We start from the raw sequence: 14132 nt of genomic DNA on the forward strand, positions 1-14132 counted from the left end.
AAGACGATGATTTGAGCTTGGTAAGGATGTGGATAGAAGAAAAAACTGTATGCCCTGCTCCTCCTCGTTTAAATTTTAGTGTGATGTAGGACTTTGCGATATGCCATGTTTTGAAATTTTTCACACACAGCTTGATATCTCCTAGAACATGTACTAAGAAATATTCAAGATATTTTTTATTTCCTTTTTTTTTTTCACAGTAAGCAATAAAATAATCTGCAATAAATGATTTTAATGTGTTTTTTTCTCTTTGATGACCAAGAAAGATCATGAAGTTGTTTTCATGGTAAGGTTGTAAAGACATTTTCCTAAACTTTTTTATGTGTTTTTAATAATTATTTTTATGCAGACATTTATCTTAAATACTTCAAAGCAATAGATTTAAAATAATAAATATGGTATCAGAAAAATTTTCTAAGTTAAAACTTGGGTGCGTTGCAAGAAAAACTGGAGCTCAGTGAATGGGATATTACATGTACGACTACCAGTAGATCAAGCAAAAAACTGATTACTGAGAAAAATATTTTGCATTTTCGAATTCAGGATAGCACATATATCAATTTTCAGCAATAAAAAAAATGGTATTTTTTTGGATTGGAAATTCGAAAAAAAAAACCTGACCAAGAAGGGGTTAAACCATAAGGGTGAATAAGTTTTTTAATTACTGCGTTTTATGTACAATAAAATACAGTGGAATCCTGTTTATAAACTTCCATGTAACTACATTAAACACTGTATAAATAGAAAAGTCGTGTGACTGAAAATGTTTGAATTGAAATTTTTTATGTTCGAAGTGAATGATCGTTTTCCCACTGATAGACCTTATAGTGAAAGAATTTACCATATTGAATTAAAATACTTTATTACGTACTATTAAATTGACTATTAACTACAGTAAAACCTTGATAAGTCATCACCTCAAGTTATCGAAAAATTATGACGGCTTAAGCTGAGTGCCGTCAGTTTCAATGTGCAATGTTATGAGAATCATATAAAATTAAAGTAATATGAAATTTATTAAAGTATGAATCAAAATAACAATATTAATAAAATTTATAGATCGCGAAAGAATAAATAATAGCAATTTTTTACCTTTTCTATCTCTTATTACTTAAATTATTGTGGTAAAATGTACTGTACACTTTGATTTATGCTAGTAATTTTTAATTTAATTTAATTAGACTAACAGTTGCTCTGTTAGTCTAAAGCTATAAGTAGCTTTTCTTCATAGTAGAACTCTCTATTGCACATTAATTTTACATAGACATCAAATTTAATTTTAGTATTTTAATTATTCATCAGTAGTTCATAAAAAGTAATCTTGAGCACTTTTGTTTTCGTGGAGGGACCCTGGGCAGGGAAAAGTGAACAGAAGACCTCAACTTGGGAAAGAATGTATAATTTTTTTCAACAAAGATGTTTTGTTAAAATTTCAAGCCTGTAACGGTCAAGGCCGACCGTATTCACGAATATAGGTTGCGCGCACGAGATTCGCTCTCGTGGCAGTCGTGTTCGAGGGTGGTTCGAACGAAGTTGTTGTGATGTTGCCCACGCGGTGTATATGTTGTCGTAAGCCGGATTTTTTTCCCCTCAGATGTAAATTTTCAGTCCCTTGAAAATATAAAATATAGTAGTTTCAACCCTACGAGGCTAAAATTTGACGCCCAATGTGAAATATGACAATTTTTTTTCAACTCGAGGGAAATCGTCAGCGTTCAGCCTGAACGTACCTACGAATTGGTAAGTGAAACTTTCGCCGCAAATGTTTGTCCGCTGTTCGTTTTCAACCTGAAATGAATTCATCGCATCGGCTTCGTTTTCAACCTGAAATGAATTCATCACATCGGCTGTTTCGAAATTCGTGAAAGTGTTCATTGAGTGTGAAAATGTTCGTCCGATGTTCGTTTTCAACCTGAAACGAAATTCGCGAAAGTGTTCGTTGAGTGTGAAAATGTTTAATGTTCATTTTTTTTATGTCGTTCCGCACGTCTCAAAAGTGTAGATTTTTTTTTATTGTTATTGAAACATTAGTTTATATATAGTGTGACATGGCTTATTTATTTAGCAAAAGGGAAGAATCAAGACCTCATCGTTCTAGTTCGAGCATTGGGAGTAGCAGTGTCAACCGACATGACAGTCATTCAGATAAAATCTGCAACAATCAACCACGACGATTATGATGAGGACTTTATGAAAGAATTCCTGCTAACTGTCATCGATGAGAGAATTTCGGACTCTAAGCGCCAAGATCAACGGGAACAAGCCACGTTTCAAGCGGAAAAGGAAATCGAAATCCGAAAGTTGGAAATGCAATTCAAACTTGAAAAACTCAAACTTCAACCTGATGTCGCTTATAACAGTGCCAGCTCTGCGTCAACATCGCCAAAATTTCGATTTGAACTTCATAAACTGCTCCTGAGTTTCGACGTTCAAAAGGATGACACATCCTTGTTTCTATCTCTCGCTGAACGGCAACTCAAATTGACGAAGGTCCCTGAAGAATTTTGGGTATCCCACCTCATCACAGTCAACATCGCTCATCGCACAGGAACCTGAAGATAAAGCATCTGATTATCAACATGCAAAAGGGGTCCTCCTGAAACATTTCCGATTATCTGCTGAAAAATTCCGTCAACTGTTTGCTACTCACAAGAAATCGAAAGATAGTACTTGGCGTGACTACTATTTCGAGCTCAGGTCATTCTTCGAGAACTGGTTAACTGAATCGAACATCACAACTTTCCATGGGTTAAAGGACTTGATCCTCACTGACCAGATGAAAAAGAAAGTCCCTCCTGAATGCAAAGAGCATCTAATGGATGAGTGGACAGAAGTAATCTCACACACTGTTCTTGCCGATAAACTGGATGCCTATGACAATATCAGAAGTATTTTCAACCGAAACAATTTTCCGAATAAACCCAAACAAGTTTGTCAAACTGTGCAACCCCAAAAATCTGTACCTTTTCATGACAGATTGTCTATCGTTTGCTATGGATGTCGTATGCCAGGGTTCATCAAAGCAAAATGTCCAAATTTCTCTCCATCGACTGCGACAGCTGTGAAATCACCAAACAACGCTATTTTGTACAGCTGTCAACCCACAGACGCTCAGGTATCGCTACCGCTGATGGAAATTCAAGTATGTCAAGATCGTGGTCTCATATGTATCGACACAGGTGCGACACACTCGGTTGCAGGGGAACAAGCTTTTCCTAAGTAAAAATATACCAATGAACAGTGCCACCACGACCATTTGTCTGGCTGATGGTACCCGGTCTATCAGCAAGGTCTATGAAGTCAAAGTACCTGTACGCGTTGGAAATCGAACTATTGATACCACCTTTTTAGTGTTTCCAGAAGCAAAGGGAAACCGATCGCTGCTGGGATTAGACTTCCTGACGGCAGCAGGATCTAAAAAGGAAATGTTTGTTTTTCAGTGACACTCCCCATCACCAATTCTCATTCCCACAGCTTCCAGCGGCTGACTGTGCAGCATCAGAATCAGTGGGCCTCATGCATTCATACCGATTGCGTGCTGATGAGGGAAGAGATTTGACTCCCGAGCAAAAGCGTCAACTTAGCGCCCTGCTAAGCGAACATCAGGATGTCTTCAAACCAGGAGGAGAGCCTACTCCATTCGTTCAACATCATATCAACACTGGTAATAGTTCACCAACACCTGTGTCTCAGTACCGAATGTCTCCAGCGAAAACCAAGAGGGGTCACAAGCCTGTCCTGCCTGGACTCGTGAACATCTGAAGCCAGAGAGAAAGGGGACGCAAAAAGGTCGAGGCCTTGATAGAAACAACGGCTATGCCCGGAAAAGACGATGCAAAGAAACAAAGGGTCGCCGCGAATCCTCCGCTCGACGCCAGATATTTATTCAGATGTCACATCTGCCAGTTCGTTCAGAAGAGTCCGTTTCAGAGACACGTTGACGAGCAACACTCAAGAAACCATTCCATGTCCACAAAGTCACCAACTTCAAGCAGCTGCAAGGTCGTGTCCGCCAGTCGCTTGCAGGCCGCATATGTTTGCGGAATCTGCCAGTCCACATTCAGTCGGAAATTGCAAATGATAAAGCACGTCATGACCCACATGAACGAGGCGTACACCGAGGAAACGATAGCGTCATTGCCAGAATCGCGACAGCCGATTCGTGTCCAGGTGATAGACTGTCAATCATGATCATGACCTTCGAGGATGAATCCGTCTTCCAGGATCACGTAGAGTTCCACAAGACGAAAGAAAAATACTAAAACTGTAGACGCTCATTGCCGAGGCGCCAAAATTCTGAGGTGTCCCAGAGATCTCCATGTAGACATGATGTGGCCAGTACATCTTCACCTCAGGTATCACTTGGAGTGAATCATACATCAGCATTTCGACCTTGCAAGAACATTGCACAGACACCAGTGATGCCTATGCGGCAACAAGGCCGCCCTCCGAAAACGTCGTAGATTGGTCTACCTACAACTCATCGTTCTCGTGAAGAATGAACTATATATATATATATTATTTTTGAAAATATGTGATTTTTATTTTTTTTGCCCACCACTATGAAATGTGTTCGTCAAATATTTTTGATTGTTTATATGCACCGTATTGTTTATGTTTGAAGACTTCCTGGTTTCATACCGAGACGGTTTCATGAAACCAGAGGGGGAGTCTGTAACGGTCGAGGCCGACCATATTCACGAATATAGGTTGCGCGCCCGAGATTCGCTCTCATGGCAGTCGTGTTCAAGGGTGGTTCGAACAAAGTTGTTGTGATGTCTCCCACGCGGTGTATATGTTGTCGTAAGCCGGATTTTTTTCCCCTCAGATGTAAATTTTCAGTCCCTTGAAAATAAAAATATAGTAGTTTCAACCCTACGAGCTACAAGCCCTAAATTAGGAGAGCCCATATGATTATTTATTATCCGTGCCCGTTGCACTTTAAGTTGATTAATTTGATTCTTTGATTTACATAATTTTTGCTTTCCTTGCACTGTGTAATCTTTGACATATCAATGAATTTTGGTTTTGCCTGAGATGCCCTGGGGGGGGGGGGGAAGTGCTTATGTTGCTTCTTGCAACAGAGGCTTTAATGTGTACATGTTTTCTTTGAGTTCTGTCATGAAATTTGTAGAATATGTTGCCAATGCCATTAAAGGATCTGAGGATATCGGCTGGTAAACTTAATGAAGTATTGTAAGGTTCAGGAGAAGAGAAGGGGAATAAAAGCTGGGAGACAGAAAGATCACGAGAAAAAAGAAAGACATTCGAAAGTGAGAGAGTGTGGAACTTTGTACTGAAGAGACATGATGGTTTTGTTGGGGAAATTAGATAAAATAAATGAAATAAAGTGTAGTTTTTTCCATTGGGAGTCTAGAACCCAGTTATTTCGCCCGGAAATTGCAATAGAAGTACAGCCAAGGATGGGTCGATAAGAAGTGGGGGAAAGTTTACTGGCACAGTCGACAGGATCATGGCTTCGATGACTCAAGACTATGAGGCATATTGGAAGGAGAAGAGCATCCTCGCCGTGGTGAAACCACCACGAGGATTGCAGGTGGTCAGCTAGAAGGATTGCAGCGTCAAGCTCCCACACTGTTTTCTTCCCCGTGAAATCAACCTGACTTCAGTGCTGAGACAGACAATCCTGCCTAGGGGAAAGAGAAATGAGTATTGTGCGCAGTGTTGAGATAAATAAAGATGGCGTATATAAAAAATGGTGCGATAAATAAAGAAGCAAAAGGGAACAAGGAAGATTTGGAGACCATGGCTGCCAATTTGGGGGTAGAAGTTGGACCGGAAGTTCGACTTAATGTGATTAGTGAATGCCATATAGGAAAGTGAAGTATACAACAAAGTAACATGCAGAAAGATGCTGAAAACGATCATATCCAATAGGAAAGAGAAGAGATGGAGGAGCTGCGTAGAGAGAAGGAGAGAGAACACATGAACTCGAAAGACTGAGGATCGAGACAGAAGCTAGACGAGAGGAGTCTACTCAGACTGGGCATGGCAGAATCCCTAGCTAGAATTTCCAGAACATGATTCAAAAATTCAAGATGCCTGCTAACCGGAAGAGAAGATGCAGGACTATAATTAAGTTAAAGAATTACTATTGAAAAGATTCAAACTCACCCCAGAGAAGTTTCAGCAGATGTTTTCTTCATGTTACAAAAATCAAGAGAGCATCTGGAGAAACTTCTACCACGAGTTGTGTACATACTTCAATGAGGACGTTGGCTTTAGGGGTCCCGACGTTTGAGCAACTAAGAGATTTAATAATTGCCGATCAAATGAAAAAATGCATCCCAGCAGATTTTAAAGAACACTAACTGGACGAATAGTGTCTCCAAGTGAGCTATTAGAGAAATCAGATAGGTTTGTGATGTAAAAAGACTTTGAAGACACTTTTCCCTATAAACAGAATGAGGACCCCAAGACCGGTTCATCAAAGTTGGAGATGGAAAGCCAGTGGAAACCAGAGACTTCAGGGTGAGTCCTTCCCACCTAAGTTGATGATGGGTTCAAATACCAGAGAGAGCGGCAGTCACTTGTTATGCGTGTGGAGCAGAAGGCCATATAGAAAGGTTTGGTATTACAAGAGGTCAGCAGATGCCATTGAACAGGGCCCAGGCAAACTCTGTCCAGATCAAAGAAACTATAGTCCTGACACTACATATCGCGGTGCTGGCAGCTGATGTTAATGCGAACATCGACACACTGCAGACCGAGAATTTGAAATTTGGTCAGAAGACAATCAGAGCCATAATCAATTCTGGAGCCCAGATCTCAGTTGTTCAATTGGATTTGGTTGAGATCGACGACAAGAAGATATGGGAAATCAGGATCAAGGCCACTTTTGGTGTAAACAAGGTAGTCCCCCCTTAAAATATACGTGATGAAGATCAGCAGTGGCAAACACAGATACCTATCAATTACTTGCACAGTGTCGAGTCGGTTGATAAACAAAATTTTAATATGTCCAATGGCATACGATGCTCTCTCTAGGGGAATTTACTGTTATTAAGTCCAATCAATGAGCCAAACTATAAGGATGATATGGGTGTCTCTACAGGTGCAATGATCAGCTCTGTGGAGTATGCTATGGATACAATTCTAGAAAGAGATGGGCCCAACATGTCGGGTGAGGATAATAAGGATGATTTTGCTAGGTTGCATAGGGAAGATGGGTCTTTGGGGAAGGTGTGTGGAAACTTGCTGAAAAACACCGAAAAAACTATGAGAGATATCAGCAAAGGAATTCAGCATATTGATGAAGTCTGTGGAGCAATAGTGAAGCAAGTTGTGGTGCTGCTCGGTAAGCATGGGTCTGTTTCAAAAATTGGTCATGATATGTCCCTGTCAGGACATTTGGGTGAAAACAAGACTAAACAGAGGATCAAGTATTCATTCTTTTGGCCGATGTACAAGAAGGACATCAAGAAATATTGTGAAAGCTGCAAAACATGTCAACTACAAAGGCCGATTTCTTACCGGGACAGAAATTCAATTCAGCCGATCATGAGACTGGAACTACCCTTCAAAGTGTGGAACATGGGACTGTTAGAGCCCATATATGGCCGTTGACACAGGTTCATCATCTGTGCTATAGATGTATGCTTTCATTGGGCAGAGGCCATACTGGTGAGAAATATCAGTGCAAAAGCCACTTGTAATGTGCTCATGGAGATTTTACTTCGTACCAGATTTCCGAAGACTATATGTACCGATCAGGGTATAAACTACACGTCAAAACTTTCGGAAGCTTTTTTGGACATGATTGGTGTGACATCCAGGTTTGCAAGGGAAGGGTGTCTTCAGAGTCCTCTTTACATAATCTAACCTATCTTGTTTCTCTGATAGCTCACTTGAAGACACCATTCGTCCAGTTAGTGTTCCTTAAAATCTGCTGGGATGCATTTTTTCATTTTATCGACGATGATCAAATCTCTTAGTTGCTCAAACGTTGTGACCCCAAAGCCAATGTCCACCCATTGAAGTGTGTACACAACTTGTGGTAGAAGTCTCTCCAGGTGCTCTCTTGATTTTTGTGACATGAAGAAAACATCTGCCAAAATGTCTCTGAGGTGAGTATGAATCTTTTCAATTATAATTCTTTAACTTGAATTATAATTCAATACTAATTCTTTAAAATACGAAGTACGAAAACCTGGATAATCATGCAGAGATCGAGATGTAGTTCGGAAAGAAAATTCACATTCCTCTGCGGGGAATCAAACCACTAATCTCTCACTGTCCGGGAGAGTGTTCTAACCATTGAACTACAGAGGGCAGACTTTTTCAATTCTTAGAGCATATGTATGAATGGCTGTCCATGCGAGGTCCCATTCAGCATTCATATATATGCTCTAAGGAAGGTCTGTCCTCTGTAGTTCAATGGTTAGAACACTCGCCCGGACAGTGAGAGATTGGTGGTTCGATTCCCCACAGAGGAATGTTAATTTTCTTTCCGAACTGCATCTTGATTTCCGCTTGGTTATCCAAGCTTTCGTACTTCATATAAAATTATGTGTTTTTTATAATATGTCCAGATATTATTGCATTATTTCCATAGTTCAAATTGGAAGAGCAGCACCCTGTTTATTCTTTGGATAAAAAAATCACTTGTGAAAGAACGCAAGAAAGCCAAATTTTCATTTTAAATTATGATAGCAGAGACCTATTCCACTTATTATAATATTTTTCTTTTTTCTTTTTTACGCTTTTGTCAAGCCTATCACATGTATTTCATTGTTTTCATTCAATATCTGGGTGGCCCTTTGCTGATACATGGACTGTAAATATTATTTTATTTATATAATTCTTAGCCATCAAAATTTGATCTAGTAACATTTCATACTGTGCACTGCCCAGGCTCTATCAACCATTGTCAATTTTAGCCATTGCCCCGGATGAGGGGGCTGGGGGGTATCGAGTGCTTTATTATACATATAAAATACATGAATATATAAACACATTATTTAAAAAAAAGTATATACAGATTTAAATATTTCTATTTTACAATTTATTTTGATGACCGCTTATGATGTCTTTGTAGCTCTATTGTGCTTGAACCCTTTGTTGTTCTCTGTGGCCAAGCACCAGATCTTGGACCACGTCATCCTTCATTGGCTTGTCGGCTCGGGTGAAATCTCCGACAAAGCCAGGCGAGGTCCTGGACCACGTGTTTCTTAGTTGGCATGTTGGCTCGGGTGAGCCCTTCACTGTGGCCAGGCCAGGTCCACATGTTCCCTTGTTGGCTCGGGCGACCCTTCACTGTGGCAGGCCAGGTCCTGGACCACGTGTTCCCTCATTGGCTTGTTGGCGCCTCCACTGTGGTTAGGCCAGGTCCTGGACCACGCATGTTCCCTCATGTGCTTGGGTGAGCCCTCTGCTGTGGCCAGGTTAGGTCCTGGACCACGTCTCCCTTTGTTGGTTTGTTGGCTCGGGTGAGCCCACCGATGGGGCCAGGTCCTTTACCACATCTTCCTTTGTTGGCTTGGGTGAGCCCTCCGCTGTGGCCAGGCCAAGTCCTGGACGATCTAGTAACAATAACAGATGAGCTTGAAAAAAAAAATTATTATAAAAATAATTACTTCAAATATTAAAAATAACTGATTAAATATTTTGAACTGGCCCACTATTTACCTTTTTTTAATAGTAATGGGCAGTATATGGTAAAGTTCTATTTTTACATTCAGAGCACAAGTATTTTGTGTAGTAGTATTCATAAACTGAATTCTGAACTTAACTATAACTTTACTTATGTCTCAGAATTTGTCAACTTGTATGCTGCGTGAGAATTGTAGTTGTGCCATAAAAATTTTTTAAGGAAATTATCAGATTAATTTTTGAAAGAAGTCTGAAGCTGCAGATATTGATTATACAGTATCTGAAGCTACGGTCGAATTTTTAGGAAAATGCGAAAGAAGTAGTAGCCACTTTTGCAAAAATGCGTACAAGAGGTACAAAACTAGAAGACATCCAACCATAAATCATTAGCATTGTAGCATTTTGCTAAAACTTTCTCCCCATTTTCACTTTTTTTGCTAAAGGAATTTTTTATCTATCGTAAACCCTGTATCTGAGTACTTAAAAGTGAGAAATTTATTAAATTTCTTTTTTCAAATTAGATGCATGTGTAAGAGGGGAAACTGAGCAATTAAGAGAAAGCAATAGTTAAAATATTGGCCATGGATCATTTCTGTTACCACCTAATGAAAGATTTTTCAAGAATTACACAGAAAGAAAAAAAGGCATAGAGAAATACTTCTGTTCTCGTTATCATAGGTTATTATACTTGTGGAAAGCAATCTTTTCTGCACTTGACACTATGGATTACAGAAATCTATTACAAATAGATTTAAACTCTATCCCTGCCAAAAATTCAACCTAGCAAAGCAGACATTGTAAACTGTATTAACGTTAAATTAAATTAACTGCAAAATGGCTGAGTTTTTGAATTTTAATTAATTTTTTGTGGCCAATGATAGTAAATAGTTTTTTAAAACCATTTTGTGACTGAATCATAAAAAAATAATTTTTTTATTTTATTTGAATTCAATTGTGCCGCAGGATGAAGAAAGGGCTGACTTCTCAAAATAGAACTGTGTCGACATATGTTTCATATTGTAATAACGTAAACGTCAAACTACGTAATTTAGAATTGCCAACTTTCAAAAGCATTTTCAAGTAACAGAAATGTTTTAATATAGTAAAGAAGACATTTTTTGATGCTATAATTTGAAATGTTTTTTTTTAAATCATTCGAAATTAATATTTGTTAAAATTAATTAAATTGAATGTTTAAATTTTTTTTAAATATTTTGAAATATATTTCGTTTGGGGGGGGGGGCAACCCCCCTACATTGTTAATGAGTGGCCGTGGAATTTGGAAAAATTTTTATGTGGCCCTCGAACATAAAATGTTGAAGACCCCTAGTCTAGATGAACCTCACTTGACTATATCTGTATACTATTCTTTACATATACATGCAAAAAATATTGTATTTCAATTTCATTTTAGGACTTACACTTCATCTTCTGAAAAAAATACACGTCATGCTGAAAAGTGATAAATACTGCACTAAAAGGTATTAAAAGAGAAATCATTTTATTCATTTTCATATAGATATTTTGAAAGTTTAATTTCATCACATTCATGATACTAGGTTTTTTCTTCCTTTAAATAGATTTGTGCATGTGTTTTAAAAATATATTTTTGTTCAGAAAATTGCAAATTCAGGGCTCGGCACTGGTCACTTTTTCCCCTTAGTCACTTTTTTAGAAGCTGGTCACTTTTATTACTTATTTTTGGGCCCAGGTCACTTTTTCCCCTTTTTTAGAGAAAAGAAAACGCAACCTCTCTCACTTTTCCAGTAGCTACATTTCTCTTTTCTTCTTAGAAGAAATTATGGGTTCAAGGTCACCTATTTTCTTCCTCTCTTCATACAGCTAAAGCAACATCCCCTATCAGAGTTGCCAGATTGGCGGTATTCCCGCCAAATTGAGCTGGTTTGAAAATGGTTCGGCTGGAAATTTTTGTCTTTGGCGGTTTTCTTGCCAAATTGAGCTGGTTTGAAAATGGTTCGACTGGAAATTTTTGTCTTTGGCTGTTTTCCAAAATTGTGTTCATTTCGAATTTCTCCATATTTTTCTTTCTTTTCCTTTGGGGCCGTTCAAGTATTATGTAAGCAAATTTTTAGTTATTTTTTACCCCCCCCCCTCTCCTTGTCAGCAAAATTTCGTCATCACTACCTCCTAACGCATATTGGTGGGATCAGAAACGTACGCGGGAGGGGGGCATAGGGGGCTCGTGCGCCTCCCCGCCCCCCCCAGAAGGAAAAAAAAAATTTTAAAGCAAAAAAATATTGTGAAAAAAATTAAAATTTCGAAAGAAAATACCTTTATATGTTATTATAATCGATTTATGTTAATTTCAATGCTATTTGAAGGGTAAGAACTCAAAGTTTCTCTTTAAAAAATTCATTGCGTTCCACCCTTTATGCCATATATGGTAAACCCTTGACCCGCGAACCTTAAGCATCCCCCAGTGTGGTTCTACGCATCCCTCAAGTTACCCGCGGAACATCCCCAGATTACTTAAGTGATCCGTGGCATAATTAAGAATCACTTGAATGATGCAGTGAAGAACACAAATACCGTTATAAAATCATCAGAATTTAAGTGGAGAGGGTGACAAAATCATGTTTGCCCCTTCTCATAAAAATCGTAGTCACTACTTTTTGGATGAAATTGTCATTAATAATAAATAATATTGATAACAAAATACAGAACAATAAGAAAACATTACTACTCGCTGTACTTGGTCATGGGTTGAGTGTGAATTTTGGCATGCACCATTCTCATCCGAAATGTGGAACAAGTGGTCAAAGTAAGAGAAAAGGTGAATATAACACCCCCCCCCCCCCGGTACAGGGTGCCAAACCGGCACCAGCTATAGTGAATATGAACAAAGACTATTTATTCTTAAGCTTCAACAGAGTAAAACAAGACGAGATGAGGCTTCAAACAAATAAGGACACAACGAAACTACAGCCAAATCGCTGGTTCACTTCCCTTGTGATGAAAGAGAGCACAAACCGATATCGTGGCCTCAGAGGAGCAAAAACATGAAAGTGAAAGGACGGTCAGTTTTTAGGAATTGACCGTTTTCCTGGATTCCTGGAGCATGCTAAATGTTTGCTTGTCATGGGATGTTACATGACCAACACTGATTAGACATTGAGAGTGATTATGTGTTATTACTAGGGGTGGGAATATTGATATTTTTGGTGAACTCACCCATGTACGATGATGGTCACTCGTGGGAAATTTCACTTACGTTTTTCTTTCAACATTAAACAAAAGAATGATTAGAAGAAAAAAAACGCCGGTCAACGTAAATGCCTTTCTCGAGACCTTCTTCCGAGAATGATCATTTCTATCAGGGGCATAGCCAGAAATTTCGTTCGGGGGGGGGGGGACCAAAGTGACAGAACAATGGATTTTGCCATCTTTTTCCCTTTTTTCGGTCATTTTCTCACGTTTCGGGGGGACCAGACCCCCAAGTCCCCCCCTCGCTACGCCCTTGATTTCTATACATTAATTATGATCATTTATTACATTTCTTTAGATGTAATTATTGTGGATTACAAAAATGTGCAGGGCTCGGCACGGGTCACTTTTTCCCCTAAAAGTCACTTTTTTAGAAGCTGGTCACTTTTATTACCTATTTTCGGGCCCAGGTCACTTTTTCCACTTTTTTTAGCAAAAAAACCTCGGTCTCGCGCGCTTTTCGGCTGTCAGTGTTTTTCTTTTCTTCAAGGAGGAACTTTACCGGTTCAAGGTCGCTAATTTTCTCCCTCCCTTCATTGAACTACGATCGTACAAGGAACCCCTATATATATATGAAGGCGTCTTTATCTTCCCGGGAGCATACCGTGTGACGTCAGCATAACTTGATTTCAAGGCGCTTGGAAAGAAAGCTCCTTATAGTTAAGAGTCGTCATTTTATGGAAAAGCCGGTCGGAAAAAAATAGCGTAAAAGGCGTATTTACAACAAAGAATTTTTTCCCCTCCTCTACTACCATTCTTTCTTATTTCCCCACTCGTTCTTTCACTTTCATCTTATTTTAAAATTGATCCTTTATTTTATTTGTTTTAAAAAGTTTTAGTCCTAAGGGCCGAATTCCTTTCTTGGAGCATCGAGCAAGTTACATTTGTTGTTTGTTCTATCGTTACTTTCATTAATTTTTTTAAATATTTGAAATGACGATTTAAAGGCTCATTTACATTGAGCGAGTTTATAAAGAGAGCCCGTGCAGAAACTAACTTACGCGCAGCGGGAGAATACCAAAGCGCGCATATTAAAGATGCGTACTATTAATACGTATTAAGCGTATTATTAGTACGCTTTGGAGAATACTCTTGTAGCTGGCCAACGTTAAAGAAGCTCGCAAGTATTTTGAATTTACTTACAATAAAATAAAATATCATCCGACTGAAAATCGCGATCTATCTAGAAATAAAATTCGTACTATTTTTCTAACTGGATTTAAATCTCAGCAAGAAACCGTAGCCCCAGATATGATCGAAAGGAGAACTATTTATGATAAGATCACAGAATCCTG

General features: G+C 38.8%; 1 protein-coding gene across 3 annotated transcripts in view; it reads left to right on the forward strand.

Moving 5' to 3' along the window:
* The window catches only part of mei-W68 (meiotic W68), a 152749-nt gene that overhangs the window by 37905 nt on the left and 100712 nt on the right, over window positions 1-14132 (forward strand). For all 3 annotated transcript variants that reach the window (XM_089248442.1, XM_089248440.1, XM_089248441.1), the window contains exon 4: window positions 11027-11093. In XM_089248442.1, coding sequence (XP_089104568.1) covers window positions 11027-11093 — 67 coding nt within the window. The remainder of the gene's footprint in view (window positions 1-11026; window positions 11094-14132) is intronic.

The sequence above is a fragment of the Pholcus phalangioides genome, unplaced genomic scaffold (assembly GCF_987345545.1).
Source record: "Pholcus phalangioides strain wild (caught in Gottingen) unplaced genomic scaffold, Ppha-v1.0 ptg000020l_1, whole genome shotgun sequence".
Lineage (NCBI taxonomy): Eukaryota > Metazoa > Arthropoda > Arachnida > Araneae > Pholcidae > Pholcus > Pholcus phalangioides.